The 27,499-nt window shown below is 44.2% G+C and overlaps 1 protein-coding gene across 2 annotated transcripts in view; it reads left to right on the top strand.

Moving 5' to 3' along the window:
- Positions 1-27,499, top strand: part of Mylk (myosin light chain kinase) — a 302,239-nt gene that overhangs the window by 154,207 nt on the left and 120,533 nt on the right. For both annotated transcript variants that reach the window (XM_017800557.2, XM_029568164.1), the window contains exons 3-9: positions 6,957-7,164; positions 20,323-20,371; positions 21,442-21,607; positions 22,498-22,663; positions 24,383-24,401; positions 25,350-25,864; positions 26,392-26,598. In XM_017800557.2, coding sequence (XP_017656046.1) covers positions 6,957-7,164; positions 20,323-20,371; positions 21,442-21,607; positions 22,498-22,663; positions 24,383-24,401; positions 25,350-25,864; positions 26,392-26,598 — 1,330 coding nt within the window. The remainder of the gene's footprint in view (positions 1-6,956; positions 7,165-20,322; positions 20,372-21,441; positions 21,608-22,497; positions 22,664-24,382; positions 24,402-25,349; positions 25,865-26,391; positions 26,599-27,499) is intronic.

Raw genomic sequence — 27,499 nt, 5'->3', positions numbered from 1 at the left:
CCATTATCCTTTATCCTGGTTTCTGTAGTTATGTCTGGTTGCATACTTGTTTATCAGAGTCTGGTTCTAGGATCCACATATGAGGGAGGACATATGTCGATTTTTTTTCTGAGTCTGTGTTACTTCACTTCAGTCTCTAATGTCGATTTTTTTTCTGAGTCTGTGTTACTTCACTTAGTATAACAGTCTCTAAACTTTTTGAGTTCCTGAGTTTTTCTGTTTCAAGTTTTATTTCAGATTGGCTTTTCTTCAGAGATTCTGTCTCTTTATTGAATTCTAGTTTCATGTTTTTGTTTTAGTTATTTAATTCAACTGTGTTTTCACAGTCTTCATTCAGTTTGCTATTCATAGCCTCTTTGAGTTCCTGTAACATTGATAGTTGCTATTTTGAAATCATTGTCTTGTGCATTCACTTGGCTGTCATTCTCAGAAAACATTCTGATGTGGTTGTTAATTTTTGTAGTAGCCATATTATTGTGGTTATTCATGTTGTTTGTGTTTTTTCCCTGAGTCCTGGGCATGTGGACATGTATAGTGGTGTTCCATGGTATAGGTAAGTAATCTATCCTTGTTGAATGTTTGTATTTTGTGTGTTGTTTCCCCAACTTGTCAAGCTATGGCCTAGCTGAGTAGTCTTTGGTGTTCAGTTTGGGGCCCACTTTATGTTGATGTACAATTAGTATGAAAGAAGTTCAGCTAGAGATAGGTGCAATTTTATGGTTGATATTCCAGCATTGACTGCACAGGGTCCTGGATCATCAGGATGAGATGGGGGATGCTAGGTAAACAGGTTGGCTGGCAGGTTAGGGTAGAAGTTCACAGGTCTGGGGCACACAGAGCACAGATGGTGGGGTGCAGGGAGGTCTCAGGTACAGAGTTCAGGAACATATGTCTGGGATAGGGAAGGCTCTCAGAGGTCCAGGCTGGGCTGAGAGCTGAAATGTCAGGGAGTAACTCACCCTGCCAATACTAGAGGGGCACACAGATCCAGGATGGATATGATCCCTTTGATCAGAAGAAGTCTGAGAGCTAAGATGGTATGATGCTGGGGAGTCCTGGGGATGGAAGTCCCTGTTCTCCAGTTCTCAATCACCAGTACTGTTCCTGGCTTTGATCATAGGATAATTTATGTGTTATAAACACACATGCTTAGATTGGTGGCACAGGCCTGTAATCCTAGCTACTTGGGAATGAGGCAGGAGGATCACAAATTCAAGGTATTCTTGGGCTACAGAGTGAGTTCAAGGATAGCCTGAGCAGGTTAGTGAGCAGGTTGTTTTGTTTCAAAGGTATGGATGCGTTGTAACAGGGTGCAGAGTTCAGAGTGCAGTGCCACAGGTGGCAGCCATGTTGGGAAATAGGCTGTGTCAACCTCCAGAGAGGTCACATTGAGAAGGCTTTGCCTGCCCCACCTTAGCTTCAAACTTCCCCAGCATCCATTAATTACTCAGCAATCTTATACCTACCTACTGACACCCCTTTGAGCCTACTGTTTCTGGCTCTGAAGATTCCTCAGCACATTGCTTGACTTTGCGTGCATGCACGTGTGTGTGTGTGTATGTGTGTGTGTGTGTGTGTGTGTGTGTGTGTGTGTTTGTTTGTGTGTGTGTGTTTTCTTGGTCCCCAGAATCTTGCCAGGTAGTCTGTTTCTCCCTGGCCTGTACCCAATCCTGGCTTCTCTCCTTTTGGCCTCCCTCCATCCCAGATGTGGGCAAAGCCTCAGTTCCCTCTTCCTGCCCAGCTCTGGCTAACAATCAGGCTGACAGGCTGCCACAGCTGTGCCCTGCAGCTGTGTGGGCAGTATGTGCACAGGGCCAGCCCCTGCCAGGATCAGAAGACACACAGAGGTTCATCATCTTTGCAGAATCATCCTTTTCTGCTGTGCACCAAGCTCAGAGAAGGCAGATATGTGGCTTAGAGTCTGGGAGCAGGTACAGGGTCAAATATATTGCCACTGCTCTGGGGTCAAGCTTGGGAGGCCTACCCTGAGAAATGAAGAATGGGTTGAGTATTCTCAACATGTCAGAGGAAACCCAAAAGCCTGGTGCCTGGGAGAATGGTCTCCTTTAGTCACTGAATGAATCCCAAGATTGCACTAGGTTCTGAAAAGTGAGTCAGATCAGGGAGACACTGGCTGCCAGCAGCATTGCTTTCTCCTTGACCATCCACACTCTCAGGAGCCCTCCTTCTCCTCAAAGGCCTTCTGAGGCCATAAAGGTTTTTTAGGACATTTTATTAAGCTGGAGCACAGTCTTACTATTTAAAATTATTATAGGATTATGGCTACTATAATTTTATTTTCATGACAAGTTGTTGGTTATACCCCTGATTTATTTGATACTGGGCTTCTGTTCAAGAACACAACCTCCAATTAAATGTGGTTACGGTGGCAAAAATATGATTCTCTTCAGAATGACCCTCTTTGGGACCAGTTCCAAAAACTCATTATGGTGAAAAGTGAGGGCTGCCCCTTTATATTCGTGAACATTCCTCCTGTGGTCACTTGCTTTTCCCATATAGAGGATTAGAGGACAGCAAGGATGTGGGTTAGGCCCAGAAGAAAATGAAGATAGAGGAAAGAACCTCCCTCAAGAACTAAGTGGGTCACCACTTAAAACCATACTGCAAGACAGAAGGAACCCTAGATACCAAGTGCAATTTTCTCTTCAGTGACAGAGGAATCGTAGTCCAGACAGGCCAGGAAGCCTGGCCAGGCCCAGGCACTGAGGCCTGCCTCACAGTCTCCTTTGTTCCACCCTTACTCTCTTCAGATGTCATGAGCCCCGATTTTGTCCTACTCTGAATATGAGGGGACAACCCATGACTTGCTTATAGCATGACCAGATCTTTTGTGAACCCTTTGGAGTTTCCCAAAAGTGGAAAGGAGATATTGCTTTAACATCTAAGAGTGGCTGTTAGAAATAGACATTCATTGCCTCTTTGGGTTCTATAAAACGTATCTCACCAAATCCAGGAATTTATAATGAGGTCAATGAGGTCTGGAGGCAACCTCTGAAATTGGAGACCAAAACTGTGGTTCTAGACGTGCCACCCTATCTGCAATGGAAGATGACTGGCTAACTGTCCACTCCCCTCTGACATTACAATTGGCATCATGGGTATCCATCAAAGTCTAGGTCTGTTCCCATCTCTTCTGGGGTGATAAGTGTTCACAAACAGGCCCTGCTTTAGGGTAGCTATTGTAGGAATTCTTTCCCTGGGGAAACCTAAACAAAGATCTACCCTCTCCTTATAGAATACCAAGCAAAAGCCAAAGTAAAATTCCACCAGAGTCCAACTTGGAGAATCAATGAACTCATTGGTTTATGGGGCTTACTTACATGGGTGAGTATGAGGGACCCCAAAACAGCCACACCACTGGAAAGTCACTTCATCATGGATGACAACTTCCCCATAGCTGCATAGGAGTCCCCACTTCATTTAACTTTCCACAGCCTTTATACTCCAGTACCACCCAAGACCACAAGGCCTTATGCATTAGGGCAGAATTACATACCAACAGCAGGGAGGTTCAGTAAGGAGTGGCAGTAATCTCAGGTGAGGGTTCAATGACCCTCCCCACCTCTCCTATTAGTGAACATCAACAATCAATAGCCTCAGTGGTCTCTAGATAGCAATCATAGCTGTTTCCATGAAGATGTTGCCCAGTAATGCTCAGAGGAAGGCATACTACAACAGTATCCAACCCAAGATCCCTCCCTCCCTCCCTCATAATGTTGTGAGAGTCAAGTGAGATTCCGTATGTGAAGGTCCTCTGCAAACTAATATCTGTGGGTTTTGACTGTGCTCTCAAAGATCCTGATTTCAAAAATACCAGATGTGACTTCTTAATCAAAGAAGATGCCCTTCGTGCATCCCAAGAATGTGAGTGAAGACTTTCCATCATCCCTATTGGGGCCCCAGCACAGGGGGCAGACCGTAGTGAAAAGGGATGCCTTTAGCCTGAACAATTTTTAGGTAATGTTATGGAGTGCTTGAACAAACTTTTTTCATAGTGGGAAGACAAGTATTGACATCACAAATCATTCAGACCTTGCAACTGAGCAAGATCATACAGCCCTTCCTTTTCTTTGCATCCAAGAGCTATAAAAGTATCTTTTGCAAACTGTGACTTTCTTAAGTGATGTCAGTTTCAGTATCTTTAAAAATATTGAAATATTTATTCTAATAAGGCATTTCAGAGGTAACTTTGGGATATGCGTAGACAATGAGAAGGAAAGAAGGAAAAACACCAAAGGATCATGTCCCTGAGGTCTGGAATACTTGGACCTTCCCAGTTAATCATTGATGCCTTGGATCGGCCTGCTGCAGGGGGCCAGCTTGCTTCTGGAATGCTGGGGCACCCTGGGTGCCATTAATGATTTATCTTCTCCTGGTTGCAGGGCTGGGCCCCTTTTCTCTGAAGCTGATGGGAGGCTGGGATTATCTTCAGGAAGATGGGCTAGCCTTGCCTAACAGGGTGCAGAAGATAAACAGGGTTTGAAATTCACACGTGACCAGCCTCCCAGGGGTTTCCTTGCTTTTTTTCTAAAAAGCAGGAAGAAGAATGTTTTAACAGGGCAGTTGATGTCTGATGCTCCTTTGTATGAGCCTTTGTAACAAGATTAAATCTACAAGATGATGAAGGTTGGTATGGGAGCATGATGTGGGCCACCTTCAAACACACAAAATGCTTATTTGTGGAGGTCTTTTATATCAAAAAATTAGTGAGTGGCTCTACATTCATTAACAACAGATTAATGGAAAGGTACACATTTTGTACTTTTTTCTATTTTACAAAGGCCAAGTGAGTTTTTTTTTCTTTTCCGGAAACAGCAGGAATGAGAGCATTAACTAAAAGGGTGGCGGGGGGAGAGTCCCACGTCTTACCCAGAGACACCTGCTGCCCCCCCTGGTTTTGTGTTGTAACTATGAGGCCTCATATACTCAGGTGGATATGGTTACCTTTACCCTTTTCAACCTAAGGTCAGAAACCCTTGCTCTGGTGAGCCCACCATGGCCTTGAGCCTGGGTAACATTTTTGGGGGGAGACTTAACTTCAGCACTGAGACATATCCTCACAGGTGATCCATTTCTGTCACGAGCAGTTAGATTCTTATAGAAAGGAGATTTTTCTGTTTGTAGAAATCACATATAAGATGAATAATATTGATTTGCAGTTTTATTTTTTCTTTTCCATTGAAGCCTAAGTATACATTCGTGAGAATGGAAAGGCAGGTTTGCGAGTTTAACCAAAGGGGGACTGTTGAATTGCTTTTTATTGCTTTGCTGTTGGTGGTGGTAGTAGTGGTGGTAGTGGTGCTGGTGCTGGTGGTGGTGGTTGTAGTGATGGTAGTAGGGTGGTGGTGGTGGTGGTGGTGGTGGTGGTGGTGGTGGTAGTGGTGATGGTGGTGATGGTGGTGATGGTGGTAGTAGTAGTAGTGGTAGTGGTAGTGGTGGTAGTAGTGTTTGTGTTTTGTTTTTTGTTTTTAAAAAACCTGGGATTCAAGATTTCCTTGCTTGGGAAAAAAATCTGAATGCTTATAGCTACTGAGGTGGTGGGAGCAGAAGGATTGAGGAGGAGACTTAACTGTACAAGATAACTCTGAGGCTGGGTGGTACTCATGCAAGGCCCTGGCTTCAATCTCCAGCACCACAAAAGGCAAAAGGCAGCTCCTGTTGCTAACACAGTGCTTTTCCCTCTTAGAATACTTAGGGAAGGACCTGTATGTGGATCCGCAGGAGCACATGCATGTTACTCTGCATGCCCACATAACAGCACTCTGAACTTGCAGGGAGGGCCAGACCCCAGTGTGTGGGGTCGTGCTGCAGACTGCTTCACCTGAACCAGTCTCTTTTGCCTTCGAGTAGAGGCATGATAAATATTAAGCTATTGCTGTAATACTTTGTAGCTCAAACAATTCTCTTCTCAGGAGGCATCTATGCTGTCTTCTGTATCTTTTTCAGTGCTGAAGTTGCCAAATTCTGGGTCCTCACTGAACAAGGGTGAGCTGGACTGAGACCTGGTCCTCTGACAATAGGTCCATTCTTACGGTTCTCTTGAGTTTCAGGTGTTCAAAGACACTTGGGGAACTTTCTTATCTGAAACTCAAAGGGAATTCTTTCATATTTAATTATGTGTATTTGTGTTTGTCTGTGTGGGGGTCTGTACATATGTCAGTACAGGTGCTTGGAATCCAGAGGAGGGCATCAAATCAAATCCCCTGGAGCTGGAGTAACAGGTGGTTGTAAGCCACCCAACATGGTTGCTGGAAATAAAACTCTGCTCCTCTGCAAGAGCAGGCCATGCAGTTAACTGCTGAGCATCTCTCCAGCCCCTCAAAGGGGATTCTTAGGTTGGAATTTGCCTGCACATTTCCCCCTCTTTTGAAAGCTGGTCTATCTGAATAAGTTGCTCTAAGTCTTGAATGAGTCAAGTACTTTTAACAGTACTGAACACTTAGCACTCACAGAGACTGTTGTTAGAGAGGCAGAGCACGAGTGCGGAGCTTCCCGGGAAATGCCGTGGAAGGCGTGCACGAGGCATCGTCTTTTCTAGTAGCCACAGGAAACTGTAAGGAAAATGGGGTGTAATTCCTCTCAGTGACTTAGTTAGCCCAAAATAGCAAAAAAGACAACTTTTCCAGCTTATAATCAATGTTTCAGTTCTGGAGATCTGGGGGAAGGAGTTCATACAGGGTCTCACATAACCCAAGCTGGCCTTGAACTTTTATGTAACTGAGAATCATCTTGAACTCCTCATCTTCCTGCCTCTACCTACCAAGTGCTGCAATTACAGGTGTGTACGAGCCTGCTCAAATGATTGAGATTATATTCTGTGTGTGTGTGTGTGTGTGTGTGTGTGTGTACATGCATTGTATAGCAGCTGTGTACTTTGAACGATATGGCCACCGTGAGTGCTCATGAAATAGCACTTACTCTTTCTTTTCTTGTAGGTCCGGGGCTACCCTGAACCCCAGGTGACATGGCACAGGAAAGGGCAGACCATCACTAATGGGGGCCGCTTCTTGCTGGATTGTGGAGTGCGGGGGACTTTCAGCCTTATAATTCACACTGTCCGTGAGGAGGACAAAGGAAAGTATACCTGTGAAGTCAGCAGTGGCAGTGGTACACGCCAGGTAACAGTGGAGCTGACCGTGGAAGGTGAGTACCAGGAGGCGTCTGTTGGGAACTGAACTGCCAGTTCCCTAGAGTCTGCTGCTGCTGCTGCTTCAACCCCCTCAGAGGCCTAAAAGAGAAAGCACACCCCAGCTTTGGACCCAGGACTGTCCAGGCTCATGCTTCAGCCTTCCCGTGACTAAAACCAGGCCCTTATGGTGACCTTGTGAAGGCCTACCGAACCTAGCACAGACCCATCTCTCATCTCCTCACCTGCTCACCTCACTATGGTCATGCCTTGCTCTCCCTTGGCAAGACCTCAGGAGTTCACCCTGTGTCTCCTACCCAAAGAGCTCTTTCTCTAGTACCTCACCTGACTTGTACTATGTCCTCCAGGCCTCTGCTCAAATGTCTTGTACTTAGAGAACTTCTTTCTGATCACCAGCCTCAACTCCCCTTCCTGACAGCTCCCTCCTGGCTTTTCTTCTAGGCTTCTCACTCTCAATACCCACCACACTGCTCTGGGACACAGGGGTTTCATTTTATCTATTGCTATTTCTCTGCTTTCTGGAACATTCCCTGTACAGGTCAATACTGTCAATACTCATTAATTTGGGGATGAATGGAAATAATTTATCATCATTAGAAGCATCATGAAGTAATGCATGCCCATTATAAAACTATTGTGTAACTCAGAAAAATATACTGTGTATTGATACTATAATGATGAGTTATTTTGTCTTTTTTCTTCTTCTGTACTTAAATCCTAACTTAAAAGCATCTAGGAGAAACATTTGGCTATAAATAATACTGGGATTTTGCCACTGGTATAGTCCTAGCAGGCTGAAGCTGCCCCACTGGGAAGAACATCCCAGATCAGGCCACTGACTGATGATGCTCAAGGGTTTGATGTCTAGAAGGACAGGGGTCTGCCAGCCCTCAGAAGTAAGACAAGTTTCCCTAGACCCTTCCAAGGCCTTTCTGGGAGGTTATAAACTATACAGTCTTTTTTCAGAAGACTATCCTCCTAACCTCACTTCAGGAGATACCCTCTGCAAGCAATAAAAGTGGAGGGTTAAGGTAGCCTTAGAAGGTCCTAGAAGGGACGGCACACCAGGGCCAGTGGCCACTTCTTTCTTGCCCTCTTTCCCCTGTTTACCCACAACATGGCAGGACACACAGGCTGTCCCACAGAGCAGTGCTTATACTTTGGATGCTTCGCTTTAATTCCTTAACTAAGTGATTCGTTCATTTTAATGACCTTCAAGTGCCTGTGGCTGGGGCATTCCAGACAGAAAGTGGCTCCCGGTCAGTCTCAGGACGAACTTGTCAAAAACCATGCTGGTGTTACACTGTCCCCTATACTATCTGATTTCAAAGTTCAAACTTTGAGTTAAGTCCCAGGAGCAAAAATTACCCTATCTCTTTTTAAATTTCCTGTTTGGAGCCCAGAAAGGAGAGAGTGCTGAGTTATGAGTCACCGTCCAAAGTCCTGATCCCAATTTTTGCAAATCAGATATGTGACTTGAAACCTCTGGACCTTGTTCTGCAGAACAATAGGTTTGACTCCCAAGCTCTCTGCAGTGTGGTTAGCCCTTTTTTCCTATGTTCCATATTAAAGAAGACGGGGGGCGGGGGGGCAGGTATGTTGGGAGTGCAGAAGAATTACATAAAACTGAGATAACTTGGAAGCCTTCTAAATTCCTATTGTTCAAGAAACTGGATCTGATGAAACAACCAAGTGGGAACATTTTCAGGGCATGACAGGAGTAAAAAGAGGTGGGACAACTACAAAAGAGCAAGACAAGGCCCATTCTAGACTCCATCCCACCTCTTTGTTTTAATTGGGCAAGATGGGCCCAGGTATTTAAGATGTGTTATGCTTTTAAGTCAGGAAAGGGAGCCTGTGTGGATTCTGCCTCCAGCTGGCATCAGAAGCCTGCTTGAGCTGAGGTGTTTGGGTCCTGGAAGGATCTGTTCATCATGCCCTGCCATGGAGAAGTTGTCAGCCCTGACAAGCCCGCACGGACCTTCACAAAGGGAATCTAGAAGCCCACCTGACTCCCCTGCAACTGTCTGTGCTGTGCTTTACCTACTACCACTTCCCTGGACAGAACAAAGGTCCTGGAATTAAGAGCATAATTTATATGTGGATCCTTTTTAACCCTTTAGGAGGCAGTGTTGTGCAATAGGAAGAAAGCCAAATGGCCTTGGTTGTTTTAATGCTATTGATTTCTATCAGGAAATAAACCTTTTCTGAGTCAGCTTTCTTTTCCTGTAAGTTGGAGGGCTTTACACAAGGTGGTGTAAGGATCAGTATAGCCACTGACAAACAGGAAGTGATGTCTGGTGATGATCTGAGCTGGGGTTATTAGCATCCTTAGAACTACTTACAGAGGGAAGTCTGTAAAAAAGAAAGCCTTCTCTCCTGACTTCCAGTTTGGCAGTGAGCACTAAGGAGCACACAGTGTCCTCCATGAGAACAGACACTGAGTAACAGGACCATGTAGTTACACAAGGCCTCACACAGAGGCAAACAGCCATGGTCCACGCCCTGGAAGGGCTCTCAGAAGCCAGATCTGGCCCCTGCCACCTCCAGGCCACCGAGGCTCAGAGCAGAGCAAGGAAGTGGCTTGTCCTTTGGGAGCTTCTTCTCTAGTGCTGGGGCCACAGGCCTGTTCTCTTGTGTCAATGTCCAGTAGCAACATAAAGTGGGCCATATGTGTGATCGTGTGTATGTGTGTGTGTATACATTATATGGCTACATTTTTTCATCCGGTGAAATTAATTTTAATAAACTATTTTATTTAACCCAACATATACAAACTTTTACCACTTCAGTGTATAACCAATACAAAAATTATTACTGAACTACCTTATATTCTTTAGTATCTTAGAGCATATCTGAAATCAGACTAGCTGTATTTTGAGTGCTCAGTAAGCACATGTGACTGATGGCTGCTATTTTGGACAGCACAGTTCTAGCAGCTCCCAACTGAATAAGAATAAACAAGGTTTACACAGAAAAATTAAAAGAAACCCATGAAGGTGAGCAGGTGATGAGTAGCCCTGGACCATCATACTCACAGAGTAAGTCTGAAGTATGAGATGGAGTAGCAGGGGTGTCCAAGTGGGGAGCAATGGTGATCTGAATTTGAGGAACCAGTCATTAAATGACTTTTGGTAGTAGAAGGCTACCTCCAGGGACATATGCTCAGGGCCCCTGTTTAGTTAAACTGTAGGCCCAGAGGAGATCTGAACTTCAGATGGCTCACCAATGTTACAGGATGGGTGAGGGCATATGCACACATGTATTCCCTGCAGAATCTTGCTAACACATGCTGATTCCAGGGTGTGGAACAGAACCCGAGAGGCTGAAGTTCAGCCAACCCCTAGGTACCACCCTGCTGCTGCTCCACAGACCACACTTGAGTATTCAGGAGGGATTCGATTCACAGCCAAGAGATTCGGCTATAATGCAAATCAAGCCTCTTGACTATGAGAGAAGAAGAGGGAGCCATCTTAAAGGCCACCTAGAATGTGACAGCAGAAGGTTCCTGGAATTTCAGGAAGTGGCCCAGGTGACCTCTGGTGTAACTCTAGAGCACTGCACTCTAGAGTGATTTTGAATTTGTGGTAAGTGCTCCTGTGGTATCTTTTAAAGCCACCACTCTTTTCAAGGACAGAGTTCTCAGGTCACTTTTATCTTCACAGTGGATTGGACTGATGGCGTTGTGTTATTTTAAGCCCATATCTGTTTGTATCAGCTGAGTTTAACCACCTTATATTCTTCCTTTATGATGTCTGCCACACTCTCCTTTCATCATTTCCTCCTTGCTTCTTTTGTTTTTATCTAATTTCTCTATCCTTCTGAAAGACCTCCGTATTTCCCCGTTGTGCTCTTTATAAACAATTTCTCATCTATCAGGCTTTTCCTTTTTAAGGTTATATGCCCTATTTTTGTTTTTTAAATCCAGGCAGAATCCTGAAATGCTCTTAAGTTTTTGTCCTTTCCTGTCTCATCAAAGTTAACAATGTGAATGTGATGGAATGAGGTTTGTTTGCTGTGAAATAGCTGTGCTTTGAAGACTGCTTTCTCGGAAACCCACTCAGCCCCCACACACACAAAAGTCAGTAACAGATTACTTGTTCTCACTTTCTACCGGACCTCCTTCACCTTGACTCTTTCCCCGGTTCATTTTCATCTTCCCCTGCCTTTCTCCCTTCTTCCCTCCAGAATATGCAGACCACCCCTCTCCCCCACCCCCACCCCCTGCTGGCCAACTGTGATTCTTGCCTTGGTTTGGTGCTTTCTTTCCTCCCCATCTCTGAGTCCTCCCCTTCCTCTCGCCTCTCCCCTTGGCCTTTTGTGGATTTAGGCTCTTCCCAATTCTCCTTCATTCATTTTATTTTGCTGAATATGCAGACTTTGTGTTGGAGCTTTAAGAGCAAGTGAACTGGGCCATTGCCCTTGAGAGACTGACTTTCTTGACCTCATAGTTCATTATTATGTTGCAATTAAGATTCAACATCAGGGCATGTATACAAAGTGCTGGCCTTTTGTGGTATTGCATGGAAGGCAGGATCCTTCATCCAATCCTCTCTCCAAGACCCTTTCCATTAGGCAGATGAAACCTAAGCACACTAAATACTAAATGAAAGTATGGCCCCTATAATAAGGCAGTGTAGATTCATTTGCCAAATGGTAGCCACATCAGATTTGTAAGTTTAGGGACTGAGACCCTGGGAGCTGGGATCATCTGTGATGTATTCTTGGAGGAAGAGCCAATCCTAGATAAGTGTGTTGGATACAGACAGCAGAAATGATTCAGATGGTGAGGATGCGAGGGAGGTAGAAAGAGGCCTGGGGGAGGGAAGGGTGAGCTCAGAGCTGGGGAATAGACAGGTGGGAGCAGAGAACTGTGGGAAATGAAGCTGATGGACATATTGGGAGGAGGCTATAGAAGGCCTGAGCTTGATGCTCGTAAAGGAAGTAGACTGGATTAAATCCACCTACTTTTGCTCCTTTTATAGTTCCATAATTGCACATAGCTCTCAGGATGACCTGCTCTCTTTAGCCACAACTAAAGGTATACTGTGTGCTTACCTTTGTCTCATGGAGGCTTTTAACCTGGACCTTTTCCCTGAACATATGGAGTTATTGCAACTATCCAGATTGCTTCTTTTTCAAATGTTTCATTAGTTTTTCATACACCATCATTTTGCAAGGTTCCCCCCGCCCCAAATAATGAGTTGCTTGTTAGTGCAATGAATTGCTCCAGGGATCTGCTTAAGATGACTTTCCCATGTCCTGTCTTTGCTAGTGGATGACTTCCAACCTAACACCTGCACAGGAGGTGGCTGTCAAATGGCTAATATATCACACCGAAAAGGAGAGTGTCTCAGATTAAACATACATTCTTCTTTGATGGCGTTCTAGTAAATTGGTGAGATTAGGTTTATGACTTAGGCTTGCAGGGAATACTTGCCCCTGGGCTTAGTGTTATTTGGATATTACAGTAGAAAGTCCAGAGAAGTAATATATGATGCCTGGAATCTTGGCCTTTAAAAGAAGACTCTAAAGAAAATAAACTATTTTCTTTCTGCTCAACATCTCAGTTATTTTACAGAGCACTTAATGGAAGTCAAGAAATCACTTGCAGGGAATTACTGAACTATTCCCCCTTACAATACAAAACTTAACATGGCTACTCTTTTGAATTCATTGAATAGGATGTGTATAACTACTTTGCCCATCCGTGGATGACCAGGAAATAGTTCATCTTTAAGAAGTATATATTTTATATCTACCCCTTAAGGAAGAATTGTTTAGTGTCAGTTTCCTGGAGCCCCAAACAGAACTCCTGAAAGGTCTGGCTTGGGAGCTGACCTTTAACCTCCATGGCGGGATGAACTTGTTACTGAGCATCATAGTGTAAGAACAATGCGCATGTGTTTGTTCCAGTAAGAGTGGGCTATGCCAGGGAACCCCAAAGTTCCATGTGCGGCTAGAGACTAGAATGAACAGTTGTATAGAATAAAGCTCAGTTTACAGTACAACAGAAAACCCTTGGCAGAGGCCCTTTAATGTTTATTTAAGACGTTGATAGCACCAAGAAGACTGTGGGTAACAAACTACATCTCCTTAGTAGATAGGGCAGCTGAACAACCTCAGAGCCATCCCCTAGTGCTCCCTTCCTGTCCTTCCTCCAGCTATCACCAGGTCCTGCTGTACCATCTCCTACACAGCTCTCATTTGTCCTTTTGTTCCATCCCCAGTGACATCCAGGTCCTGATTGCCATCACGGTCACTTACCTGTTGCAAAAGTTCCTGTTGGTCTTCCTAATTCTGCTTGCCCTCGCTCCAGTGTCCACATTATTATTTAAAATACCTTTTAAAACTGCATGCCAGATTTGATCACTCTTTCCCTTTGAATCATCCCATGGTTTACTGTTGGCTGAAACACCCAGTCCTCAGCAAGGCCCCAAGTGTGATTTGACTCTTACTTACTTCTCCAGCCCCCTCTTTGCCAGCTGACTTGCAACCACACAGACCTTCCAGTTCTCCCAAGGTGCCGAGAGCTCTCTCATGTTCTACCCTGCCTTTGCCAGGCTGCACTTCTCCCCATTCAGTCCTAAAATCTTGGTCCTCTTCTGGTCTCAACTGGACATGACTGCCTCACGATGCCCTCCCTCATCTCCCCTGGGAGCAGATTAAGTGCTTTTCCAAGCACTCGGTCTCCCCTACCTTCATATCCAAATTTAATGGTGTTTAAATGACAAATAAGTGTTTTTAAATGTCTTTCTTCCCCACTAGACTGCAAGTTCCATAAAAGCAAAGGTGTGTGGTATTTTTTCTTTAATCAGTTATAGAATGCTGAGTACTAGGCATCTGACTCTCACAGGGTCTGACTCACAATGGAGCTCTCTTGGGAACCTTAGCTATACTGTAGTCCTGACTCCATCTCTGTGATACATAAGACATTAGCCAAAGATGAATATAACAGTAAATGCTCGAATAAATTCTAGCCCTCAAGAGAAAGGGAGAATGCACCAAAAAGAGCAGAAAGGAGACAAATTCTTGCAAAAATATTATCCACGTAGAACACTCCATCGGCCTTTAGTTTCTGTCATTCTTTTCTCCTTCTTCTTTCCTCTTCTTAAATATTAAGTGTAGTATTCAATCAGAGTATGAAATCCCAGGAATTTCTCCAGAGGGTTTCTTAAGCCAGTGGCTCTAAGTGGAGACAGCACCACACTCTCTAGATGGCATTTGGGAGATTCATAGGGACTTTTAGCTTCCCAGTGGTTGGGAAAGCTGTGGGCATTTAATGGGCAAATACCAGGAGTACATGTTTCATGACAAGGATTTCCTCCAGTTCCTCACAGTTGTTCTGGGACAATCCCACAAAGATTTAAGTCAGTGGTTCCATAGTCTTTAATAACAACCCAACGATTTCAAGTTACAAAACAAGTTAAATAATTTAAGAAATGTTCAGTATGTAGAGAGAAGCATCAAAGGCATGAAGCTATCACTTCAACATTATTGCAGAATTTATCCCATGAACACTTGTTACTTAATGAAGGAGAACTTTTATGGATACATGCTCATATACATGCAAGTATTATATTTATTTATACTCCATACACAGGTACATATATCTCAGAGTGAGAACCAAGTAGTATTCAGTTAATGGAGACACATGAAATAGACATGTCTTGTTGATTTCTTTGTCTTCCTACCTGTCTTTTTACATTTTAGGGGTACAATGATAAATTTATGTTATAAAAAGATTACATATTGAAGCTAGTTTTGAGTTACAGAAGCAACACATCTCCTTGTATTGCTTGTTATTATTACTGTTCCCTTCTTCAAGCCATTCACTGAATGGTAGAATTTTAAGTCATAGACAAGGTTTCTGTGACCACTTTTTACTACTCAATCCTGTAGCATAATGCCAAAAATTGCTTTGACATCATACTTAAGGTCTTTTCCCCCTATTTTCTCTATATAGTCACCTTTATCTTACTATGTTATCCTTTAAAGTTATTTATTTTTATTTTTATATAATGTCAGCTCTGTTATTTATTCTAAAACAACTTATTCTGGTACCCATCTTATTCCTTGCTTTCCTGTACTGCTTATGCAGTGTCATCCTATTTTTTGAGACAGGGTCTCACTATTGTAACCCCAGCTGGCCTGGAACTCACTATTGTAGACCATCCCAGGCTGGCCTTGATCTCACAGAGATCCACTTGCCTCTTCCTCCCAAATGCTGGGATTAAAGGTGTATGGTTTCAGATCATTCATTTTGGAATCCAAACATACAAGTTGACACAGACTGGCCACTCTCTGTCTCCTAAGGTGCTGCAGGCAGTTGTCCTTGAGCAGTTATATACTGAAACACAGCGGATTCAATTTACTATCTTCTCTGACTCCTTAATTGTAATTAAGGCTTTATGTATTATTGAAGCCACATGCATGTGTGATTAGTAGTGAACTTCAATTCTGGGTGGCATGGGGCATAATGAAATACGTGCTCTGAAGTGGACTTAACCCTAATAGAATGGAGATGCACTCTTTGAAGCAGTCTGTAAGAGGTACTTTGAAGATGGCTCAGGTAGGCTAACTGTTGTCTAGTTCTCCTGGAGCAGCCAGGATTTGCTTTTATTGCCCTGGCATAATTATTAATTGTGTCTCTTTTGGCTTTGAGAGTCCTGTTTGGGTGATAAGTTGCATCCACACGCTGTCTGAAGCTTTGCTCCTCCTTATGGTCCTGATCACATTACTCATTTTTTTCTTTTCTTCACCTTTAAAAATTTTTTTTACTGAGCTTCTGTATTCTTATACAACAGTTCGCAATCAAACCCAGACCCCCTCCCCTGTCCATACCTTCCCCATCTCCCCTACCAGACCCCATGCACTCCACCATACATTGTAAGTCCTATCCAGGCAAGCATTTGTACCCAGATGCCCTTCGGTGCAAATTTGTCTGCTGGAGTCCAGTCAGTCCATCCAGAGATTGTGTGCAATGCTTACTCTCCCTTATCCAGCAGCAACCAGCCTCCAATGGATCTCAGTCTAGGGTCACCCCGCCACCTATCTCTTTCCACCCCTCTAGGCCCTTGTTCAGTTGAGTTGGCATGGGTCCTGTGCTTGATGCCACCATTGCCACAAGTTCACATGTGCAATCTTCCAGTGGCCTGAAAGCCTCTGCTTCCCTGTGTTCATGAACCAGCCCTGGCTCTTACAGCCTTTCTTCCCCCCACTTCTGCAGTGGTCCCTGAGCCAAGGATGGGTGATGTTCAATATAGAGTCCTAGCCAGGGATACACACTCTACAGTCTCTTATTCTTTAAAAGTTGGCCAGTTGTGACCTGTGTACACCGAACTCTGTTGTATAAGGAAGCTTCACTGGTGAGAGTTGGATACACTAGTTTTCTCACTACCCCTTATTCTGCTATGTTCTATGAGCCTTAGGTATAGAGATTCAACTGTAGATATGTCACCTAATACTGGGCATCTCTCAGACATATAGTCTCTGTGTCTAACCAGTTGTGCAATTCTGCAGTAGCCTCGATCTGTTTCAAAAAGAAGCGTTTTTGATGAAGTGTACGAAATGCTTATCTGTAAATATAAGGATCTATATTTAGCATATAGTAAGAAATTTCATCTGTCTAGTGATATGAAAGAGATAGGGTTTCTCTAGAATTTATATCGTCTCCTGCCACATGTATTTGGCTGAGTTTACATTGCCCCCCATTGAGGGTCTTCCAGTCCAATTAGACTCACTTTTTGATCAGTGTGCTTGCTCTCTTTCCATTCAGTCCTTCTCCTTCGATGAAAAATGCCAGGTTTACTTTTAGCCCCTCCTCTGTTGAACTTTTCACTCCTAAAACCTGCCAGCATTTCTGTTTTACTCATCCTTGAAAAGTCTAAGAAGAATCGTTAAAATACCTTCAGTATCTCAGTCTTTTCTTTCCCTGCCAACTTGACCCTGTCCCTGCCAGTCCTCTTAATTTGCTCCATTTCTGGTGTTCTACCTAAGTCCCCTCTCCACTTGTTTTCCATCATTGTCTTACTTTCTGCCAGATTTTCATACTTTTGCAAAATTAATTTTACCTTATCTGACAATTTGCAACTTAATTCTCTCCCCCATCCCCTATAAATAGACCCTGCTTGTTATCTTCGTCCAGATTCTCTTTGTTTTGATGTAGCCTCTCTGGTGTTAACGCTCACCGAGATGAACGTTCCCCAGCTCCACTTTCAGCTGGCTGCTTTGTTCCTTGCCTTTGCCTCATACCAAATTGCGGTTGCTCTGACAACAGCATTCGTTGCTATTCTAAGGGAAAATACTATATTTTTGCTGGTTTTATTTTTTTTTAAGCAAACAAGAAATTTTAGCCCTTGGATTAAAATGTTTAACTGTAGTTACTTTTCTGTAACTCTGATATCTAAACACCAAGACCAAGACAACTTATGGAAGGGAGAGTTTATTTGGCTTATGGTTCCAGAGGGAGAGTCCATAGTACAGGGGAGGCATGGCAGCAGGAGGCTAGAACAGGGACATTAGAGCTCACATCTTCAAGTATGTGAAGGAAGCAGAGAGAACAAAACTGGAAGTGGGGTGGGCTGTGAATTCTCAAAGCCCGCCCACAGTGACCTGCTTCCTCCAGCATGGCCGCACCTCCTAAAATTCCATGACCATCCCTGAACAGCACCACTGCTGACCAAGTATTCAAATACTTGACCCTGTGAGGTTTCTCACTTAAACCACCTCAGCTCCCAAGAATGAATGAATGAATGAATGTTGAAATGGCACAGCAGGTAAAGGTACTTGCCACCAAGGCTGACAACTTAAGTTCCACCCACAAAGCAAAACCTACTCCTGCAGTTGCCCTATGATGGTGGCACACCCCCCCAAATAATTAAATAAATAAATAAATAAATAAATAAATAAATAAATAAAACAACCTCAATGTAATTTTTATTTTTATTTTGGTAAAAAGCACATGACATTTACCTCTTTAGCCACTTTACCAAAGTGTACATTAAAGTGCACGTGTGTCATTAGTACACTCCCAGGGTAGCACAGCTCTCACCACTGTTTAGTTCTAGAACGTTTTCAATCCCCAAATGGAAATCCCAGAGCTGTTAAGTTCTCTGTCCTCATCCTCTCCTCCCCCAGGCCCTGGCAGCTGCTGAACACCTTCTTTTTCTGTGGATTTGCTTGTTCTAGACATTTCTTACACATGTAATCATACAGTATGCAGTCTTTGTGACAGCTTCCTTCACTGCATTATCTGTACTGGAGCATATCAGTACTTCACTTCTCTTATGGCTGAATAAATATCCCATTGTATAATAGGCTTAAATTTTCTTTATGCACTTATCATCTGATCAATCTCATTTTATGAAATACTTACTCAAGATGAGATGGGTGATACAGTGGCACTCACTGGTATGTTCAGTAAATGGTACATGGTGTGACTATTAGTGGCTGGGCATGTGCATGCTGCTATTGCAGGGAGCATGTGCAAGAAGCGTGGGTAGAAGGCCCTGCCTACCCTTTGGATGCCAGATTTCACCTTCTCTTTCTCTCTCCTTTTTTGAGGGAGGGAGACGACTAGGTCATGTTTTGTTTTGGTTTTTACCATTGTATTTATAAGCTTTAGAAAATACAGTTAATATTACTGATAGTAAAATATACCTAAAATTTCTGAGTTTCCTGTCACCACAATCACTACTAGTAACATTTTGGTGTTTGCACTTCCAGCAGAGTGGGAAGGGCCCAGCATCTTAACTGTGCAGATCAGTTGTGTCCTTTTAGAATGTCTAATGGTTCTTTTAACCTTGAACAGAGAATGGGATGACAAGAACCAAATCACATTATGGAATGCAAACTAGACCTAGTTCATTAAGTGGTTATATTAAACAGAAATGCATCCATAGTAGTCACCAATCCCAGGGAGAACAAAACCTGGCATCACAACCTGAACGTATGCAAGTGTTTGTTGTTGACTCTTACTGGGACTGAACCTCAAGCCAGGGAGGGCTGGGGAAATGCTCACCTAGGCTCTTCCTCCTCTGTCCTGGGGTTAATTCCTATGCAGTCATATAAATGTGATCAGTAAGGAAGTCTGTCATTTTCAAGTCAATGTCCTGTAAATTTCCCACAGCAGCTGCCTGCTCATATCAAAAGATGACCTCTGACCTTTCCATGCAAGGTTTGGGCAGGCTTTTATATACACTCCCTGCTTGTGGTAGAAAGAGAACAACTTCGGGTGATAACTATCTCAAAAATGTTCTCTCCTCCTCATCCCTTACCTCAAAAACAAAACAAGACACTATTGTGTAATTATTTTCCTGCATAATTCTTTCAGTTACGTTATATATTTTCCCTCCCCAGCTGTAGCAGCTGGATAAAAGGCGCTGACTCCAGCTGGTCTCTCTAGGTTTGCTATTTAACTCTTTCCTGTCTAACACAGCAGCAGCTCATCCAGGATCAGCAGCACAGAGTATATTAACTTCTCACCTAGAACTGGAGGTGTCCAGCATAGCAGCACATTGCCCAGGACTGGCAGTGCCCAGTCAGTGCAGCCCTGCAGATTCAGAGAGGTGCATTTCTGCTGTGGCTCATCTCTAGACTTGTCTCCCATTACAACTCTGTTTGTTGCTATTTTCTCAGCCTTCTGTGGAAAGATGGGGTGTTGATTATATCAGTTATGAAGAGATGTGGTTAGAGATGTGCACAGGCATGTCCCTCTCTTCCTTGAACTGAGTCACATTCTGGAAAGGTCCTGGTAATCAACAGCAGAAGGCCTGATGGGACACCTCACTGCTCAACACAGTGGTTGAATGTTCTAGAACTCAGGAGACCTGGTGAATTCTTATACTGTTCATGGTTCTATGACTTTACATGTGATTTCTCTGAATTTCATTTTTCTTATCCATTTAAAAAAGATGGAAAAGGAGTGTAGTACCAAGTTCATTTGATTATTGCAGAGTTCTCTGGCTAGTAAGCACGAAGCACCTAGCTCGGTGCCCACAGTGAGTTGACAGGTGCTCAGGGTTGGCTGTTGCCATCGTTGTCCCACCTCCCCCCACCCCCCGCCCTGCCATCTGATCGGCCTGACTGGCTGCCAAGGTTGGAGACTACAGTCTGGCCTCACTCTTTAGCTTGTCTCTGTTTGTTACTTGCAGGGAGTTTTGCGACGACCCGTGGTCAACCTGTTGTTTCCAAAACCTTGGGGTAAGTTCTGGAATGCTCAGACTAGAAAAAAGGGCTGGCTTTTGCTGCTGACTTCACCAGGATAGATGTGTGGAGTAAGTCTCCCAGGTTGTAATAACTGAAGAATGACTGCCAAGCGGGACATGGTGTGCCATTCCCACAGCACCTCCTGACCAGGCAGCCTCTGTGGGCAGCACCTGTGGCCCAGCTGCTAAACAGTAAGGTAGTGGGGTAGGTGGCTACAAGGTTCAGGAAACTTTAACAATAGAGACAGCAGAGACAAGATTTAAATGAGTACATTTAGAAGAGGCATTAATAATAGCTCTTGGGCTGGAGAGATGGCTCAGCAGTTAAGAACACTGGTTGTTCTTACAGAAGACCTGGGTTTGAATCCCAGCACCTACATGGCAGCTAACAACTGTCCGTAACTCCAGTTCCAGGGGATCCAACAGTCTCTTCTGTCCTCCACAGGCATTGCACGACATGGGCACACTTACCTACATGCAGGCAATACATTCATGCACATAAAATAAAAATAAAATATAATAAAATAAAAACAATAGCTCTTGTCACAGACAAGTCCCAAATCTCAGTGGCTCAACCCAAGGAAAGCTTACTTCTTAGTGAAGGGAAGTTCAGTGCAGATGTTCTTGAATGAATGAGAGCCTTCTGCACTATCTTCCAGGATCCCAGGTTTCCTGTTTTGTAGCTCCAGCTATTAGCCAGAATACTGGGCAGAAAAGAGTGGAGAAGCTTTCTGGAGGTTTCCACGAGTCAGCTTCAGTCCTGAAGTTGCACATAACAATCCTGCTCTTGATTTATTGGCAGAAACCCAGGGTTTGGTCCAGCACTCAGTAAAACTTACGTATAAGGGAGACTAATAAATCCAGTGCAGCTGCATGCCCAGGAGGTAACAGCAATAGGTTTTGATGCCACCGAGTTTTCCAGAGGAGGCAAGAAAAGTGTTTGAGACATAAAGTTGGGAAAGCAACACTTAGATGATTTCTGACCACGATTTAGGCAGGAGTAGGAGGAGGAGAACTAAATTGCTACCTTGTCTGGGGCTAGATTCTCTGCTCATATCTTTCCAGGGACAGATATTCAGCCCCAGCAGTGGAGACTCGTCCTAGCATCTGGGGCGAGTGCCCACCAAAGTTTGCCACTAAGCTAGGCCGAGCTGTGGTCAAAGAAGGACAAATGGGACGATTCTCCTGCAAGATTACTGGCCGGCCTCCTCCACAGGTCACCTGGCTTAAGGTGAGGTTTTTGTCTTCCCTGACTCTGACTCTGGCTGGGAGATCCCCCCAAGAATTCACAGTAAAACCCTAGGACTAGTGGGAATCTATCTTTGCAGTTAGTTCATTCTGTTTCAGCCCTGAGTAGGTCCCAAGGACTCAGTGTGAGATAGTGATGCTCCTATTCCCATGCTCCCTTCTGTTACTCAGACCACAGTGCTCCTAGCAGAAAGCTTCAGAGTCAAGACAGACCCAGACATCCCAAGAGAAAGAATTTGAATTGGGATGCTGGAATTCAGACAACTCTCCTACATATGGTTTACAAAGTGCTTGATGCTAGATGAGTTGTTTAAGCTCTTGGAATCCAGTTTCCTCATCTGTGAGGCAGAAATAATGTCAACTACCTCAACATGTTGGTGGAACACTCCATGCAAAAGTGCTTTATAAACCATTCAAGGTTGGGCAAAGAGAAGATAGGCAAAGGAGATGACGGTGTCAGGAAGTGGAGGCAATGAGGTAGGAGGGAATGGAGCACGGCAGCGAGGGATGTCAGGAACAGGTGGAGAGAGGGAACAGAGAGAGAATGGGTTTTTCAGATAAGAAAGACTTGATTTGAAAGTCTTGGTTCTCTTAAACACATCCTCAGAAAAAGAGGGAAGCAAAGAAAACTGAATACAGGAACCTGCTTTTGTTCCTTCCTCCAAAGGAATTAGGGTTCTTTCGAGGTAATTTCTACATGTCTGCTCTAAGCACAGCATCTGCAGAGACCTCAAGGCAGAGTGTTCAGATGGCGATGAATGTGTAGAATGTGCCCAGGCCTGGAGTTCATCCCATAGGACTCATGGGAATCAAGATAACTGTACCAAAAGGAGAGAGATTTCTGTGACCAAGTTCCCCTATTGCCACCCATAGGGAAATGTCCCACTGCAGCCGAGTGCCCGTGTATCTATGTCGGAGAAGAATGGGATGCAGGTCCTGGAAATCCATGAGGTCACCCGGGATGACATGGGCTTGTACACGTGCATGGTGGTGAATGGGTCAGGAAAGGCCTCCATGTCAGCAGAACTCTCCATCCTAGGTATGTGTTGCTGATACAGAGGATCTCTTTCTGGTGTAGGACCCTCCTAGAGGAAGCTGTTCCTTACATTTCTATGTGTGTATACATGTGGCACACTTAACCATGCATCTGTCAAGGGCAAGGTCTTTAACAAGAAGAAATAGGGATGAGCTGGAAACATAGACCAGGCCCAAAAGAAGATGCTACAAGCTGTCTGTTCCCTTCACTTTGTCCTTATGCTGGGCCCTGCCTCTGTCCTCAGTCCTTCCTCATAGCTCAGGTACATTTTTAGTATCTCTAATGTCTATTGGAAGAGTTGATGTTGCTAATGCTTTGTCATCATTGCTGCCTGAAATCGAACTTGTCCACTCTGTCCTCAAAGCAAATGTTCCTTCAATTGAACTCTACACAGCATCCTCCTCACCAGACTGGACATGTCAGCAACACTTCCACCCACTTCCTGACTTTACTTCTCAGCCCTGTCAGTTCTTTCTCCACCATCTCTCTGAACATGTGTTGTCCTCTTGCTTCCTCTAAGCCCACCCTGGGGAAGCCCGGCCACGCAGCTACAGAAAGGATTAGGTAGCACTTCGCTGTACAAAACACCCGCTGCTTACAGATTTTGTTGGTCACAGAAAATGGCTTGGGCTTAAAGGGGCCCTTCTTCATCCTTCATCTGTGATTTCCCCTTCTGCATCTTCTTCCTTTCCTCAGAACTATGCCTTCTCACTCCATTTGTCTATTTACATGTTTATTTTTTAGGCCTAAGCGGTTTTCACCACACAAAGCAACTTATTTTACATGACAGCCCAGAATATATAGATATATCAACATATACACCTTAAAGTTTCATGGACCCATTCTATGAACAGCACACACTAATATTTTATGTTCTACTGGACACAATTAAAACAAGAATTCCCAGTTCTGATCAAAGAATGTAACTCGGCTCGGCCACTCACTGTGGGTCAGGAGCCATGTCAGGCCTCTGGAGCAAGGTCTAGCCTCTCTCCCTTTACTTTCCAGAGCCTTGAATTTAAAAATCACTCCCTTCTAATGTACTTAATGCCAAAATGATATGTTGCCACATACTTGTTTTGAAGTCCTAAAAAAAGCAAAACAATTCCAAAGGGACAGATAGGGTCTCTTTTGCAATGTCCTTTCTGCCACTATATATTTTGGAACTTTCCATGATAAAATTTAAAAAGCAGCAAACATTGTAGGAAAGGAATACATTACATGCTTTTTCTTGGAAGAATAAAATGACACTTTCTTTGTATGTTTTCAAAGTATTTTATCTGTCAAAAATGGACCTCTTGGGAGGGTCTGTTTTTTAGGGCTACAAGTAAATGAAAACGTTGAGTTTAGCATTTTCAGTAGGAGTCTCCCCCATGGGTTTTGCCTCCTTTTGCTTAGTGGAGGGGAATAGGTCCATGCCCTCAGGTCCCAGCTGCTGTTAGAAAGTCCAAGAAGGGCCACCCCTGAAGCTGGGACAGAGTTCTTGGAGAAGGGGGGAAGTGGGGAGGTATTTCTTGGCCTGACTGAGGTTCAACCCCAGGAAGTCTGGAGGCAGTCCAGCAGGATGGGCCATTGTGACAGGAACACTACAGAAACATGACAGGAACACTACAGGAACATGTGTAGGCCATGAAAGCTCTGTGATAGAGGAAAAGCTGTTGCCTTACCTTTGTCTCTACCCGGCATATTAAATAATCCGTTGTCTTTTTACTCCTTTTCCAGGTTTGGATAACGCTACTAGGTATGTCTTTTCTTCATGATTGTTACGTTTTCCATCTTAAAATGCTCTGCGCAGAACAGTAGCGTCCAGAAATGCCCTGAGTTTTCAAGCCACTGTATGGCAACAGAAGATCGAGTGTAGGAGAGTTGCCTTATTTGGGAGTGCCTTGCTTGTTTCTCCTGTGGTAATTTGCTGTGTGACTTTATTAGAGTTGCCATCCATGTGAACACTTGAAAACTCAATGCCACCATCTTCCTCAGTATCTTCCCAAGTGGACCACACTAAGGATGGCTTTACTAATGTCTCAGGCCACAGTCCACTCGTTCTGCTAGCCCAGGGTCATGATTGCTTCCTTTCTTTCAGGGTGTGAGGCACAGAGTAGATGTGGAGTAAACAGGGTAAGCTGACTGTCCACCATAGAGAGGGGCTTTAAACTGTTTCACAGATGCATAATTATGATTGTGATCTCTGTGAGAAAGAATAACAGGGCTGCAGGATAGTATCTTGAGTATGGCAAGAGGCAGCTGGAGCTTAGGGCCTGTTGTGAGGCTCAGTTTTATTCTTAATAGCGTGGAAAGCTGTTGGAAAATCCTTGAGCTTCAAATGATGTAATGCAGTTCATGTCTTTAAAAGACTGACTGCAGTTGCTATGCAGAATTGGATTAGAGGGGGGCTTTGTGGGAAGGGAAGCAGATGGTTGGTTTGAACTCCAAAGCCCTGGGAGAAGAGAAGAATCAATGCACAGGGGTATGGGTGGAAGTGCAAGACCAGGGAGGGTCAAAGGTAGCTGCTGGGCTCTGGCTGGGGACACTGAGCAAGCAAGCTGCAAATAAATACTCCACTATTAGCCTTCATCTGTGGACTTTGTGATTCTTGAAATCTGTACTATGACAAGTAATGTTTGAGAGTAACCAGATTACCGCTCTGTCCCTCCTTCCCCTCCCCCTCCTAACCGCTTCCACCATACAGATCATTTGTGAGAGAAACGAAGGCTCCTAGTGCAGGCATCAGGAAGGAGGTGACCAATGGCATCCCTCAGGATCCAAAGACTCTGACTGAAAATAAGAACTGCTCAAGGTCCCAGAGGGGTGGCTTCCCAGCCTGGGCCACAAACAGCCAGCCACAGTCCCTGCAGGAGCCCAAGCTAGATCCATGTGGGGACTCACCCCAAAAGCTCTTGCAGACCCCCATCCTGCAGAAGACTTCCAGTACCATTACCTTGCAGGCTACAAAAGTCCAGCCAGAAGGGAGAGCACTGGACTTGGAGGCCCTCTCTCATTATGGAGAAGAGAAGAAGAGGACAACTACCCCTCAGCAAGCCACACTCCCTACCAGGCAGTGCAGCATTGGAAGCCTAGTTGGGAACAAGTTTGCTACTAGGAAAATCCCAGTGGAAAACCAGGAGTCAACAGTTCCCAAATTTGAGAGCAAGCCCCAAAGTCAAGAAGTCACTGAAGATCAGACAGTCAAGTTCAGATGTGACGGTGAGTAGGTTAAAGTCACTGGTTCCCAATATAAGCTTGCTGCTAGTCACCTCTTCCTTCAGGACTTGGTTGGTCTGCACCTCCTCTATATGTATCTCCTTGGGCCAGGTCCCCCAGAAAGCTACTTTCCAAGGTCTTCTCTTTGGGAAGGACTCAGTCTAGAAAAGCCCCCTTATTCTGGAGAGACATCCACCAGTGGCCCGTTATTCCTTATGAAATAGAGCATTTGACCAGTGCCCTAATTCATTTCATGCTAGACAGAGGAAAACAGCATTGCCATCACAAAACACACTACAGGTCTTCTGTTCTCTGTCCTCCTTTTCCTGTCCCTGGTTCACCTGGAGAATTGGCCCATCACCTTTTTTTTTTCCTCCCCAAGGATCCTGACTCTCATAAGACATTTGTTCCACAGGATAGGACTCAGGGAGAAAAGTCAGAGCTCTTTCCTCTAGGTTAGTCCCTCCCCCACCTCACCAGACAAGCACACCGTGTTCCCCTCAGGACACGTTCCTCACATGGCCCTATAGTTTCAGGGATCCCAAAGCCTGAAGTGACCTGGTTCCTGGAAGGTGTCCCTATGAGGAAGCGAGAAGGCATCACTGAGGTTTATGAAGATGGCGGATCCCATTACCTCTGCCTGCTGCGAGCCCAGAGAAGGGACAGTGGGAGATACAGCTGCACGGCATCCAATAGCCACGGCCAGGTGTCCTGCGGCTGGACCCTCCTGGTGGAAAGTAAGTACATCCTTCCAGGTGGCCTGGATTTTCAGATTTTCAGATTTTCGCCTTCGTGTGGTGCTTCATGTGCTGCAGAGTTCAGCCCCTACAGACCCATACCCTGATCTGCAATAGTCATCCTCACCTACAGATGAGAGCCAGAGTCACTGCTCCCATTCATATTAATCAGGTGTTCACTGCAGAATCACCTCAAAACAGACATCCTGCAGTCCGCTCCCAGGCCAGTTGACAGCTATGTTTTTAGATTCCTCAGCTGTCCAAGAATTGCCATGACTCAACTGTACTCACATAGAGTGAGCAATCACTAAATACATAGGTTTAGAAAAATATGAGAAAATAGGAATACCATGCTGTTTATGTTTCTTTAGTCTCTGTTTATAAAAGTAATGAAAGTTGATTTTGCAGGATTTAAACTGCTTATAATCTTCTGACTCCAAAATAAATATTTGAATTTTTTTGAAACAGAATCAGCATTGTGCTGTTTGTATCCTGTTTTCTATCCTAATTCATTCATGTAACATAAACATCTTCCTATATTATTTAATAGTCTTTGAAGACACGATTTTTAGTGGCCATATAATATTGTGGAAATGGATATGGGTAATTTAAGCATTTTCTTATTTTGTTAAATGTTTCAGTTGTTTCCAATTTTTTTACCATTATAGAAAAGCTATGATAAATAGGGATGATCATATAACTCAGTGGGAGAGTTCTTGTCTAGCTTGCATGAGTTCCTGGGTTTGATCCCTAGTACCAGAAAGAAAGAAGTGGGGAAGAAGGAATGAAGGGAGGAAGGAAGGAAAGCCCGTGACCATTTGTCTTTCTGTAAAATATTTCCCTTGGTCTGGCAAGATTGCTCAGTGGGTAAGGACACTTACCACCAAGCCTGACAGCTGAA

The sequence above is a fragment of the Nannospalax galili genome, unplaced genomic scaffold (assembly GCF_000622305.1).
Source record: "Nannospalax galili isolate Female #2095 unplaced genomic scaffold, S.galili_v1.0 scaffold18, whole genome shotgun sequence".
Classification (NCBI taxonomy): Eukaryota; Metazoa; Chordata; class Mammalia; order Rodentia; family Spalacidae; genus Nannospalax; species Nannospalax galili.
The sequence above is the reverse complement of the archived record's forward strand: the minus strand, read 5'-3'. Positions and strand labels throughout refer to the sequence as shown.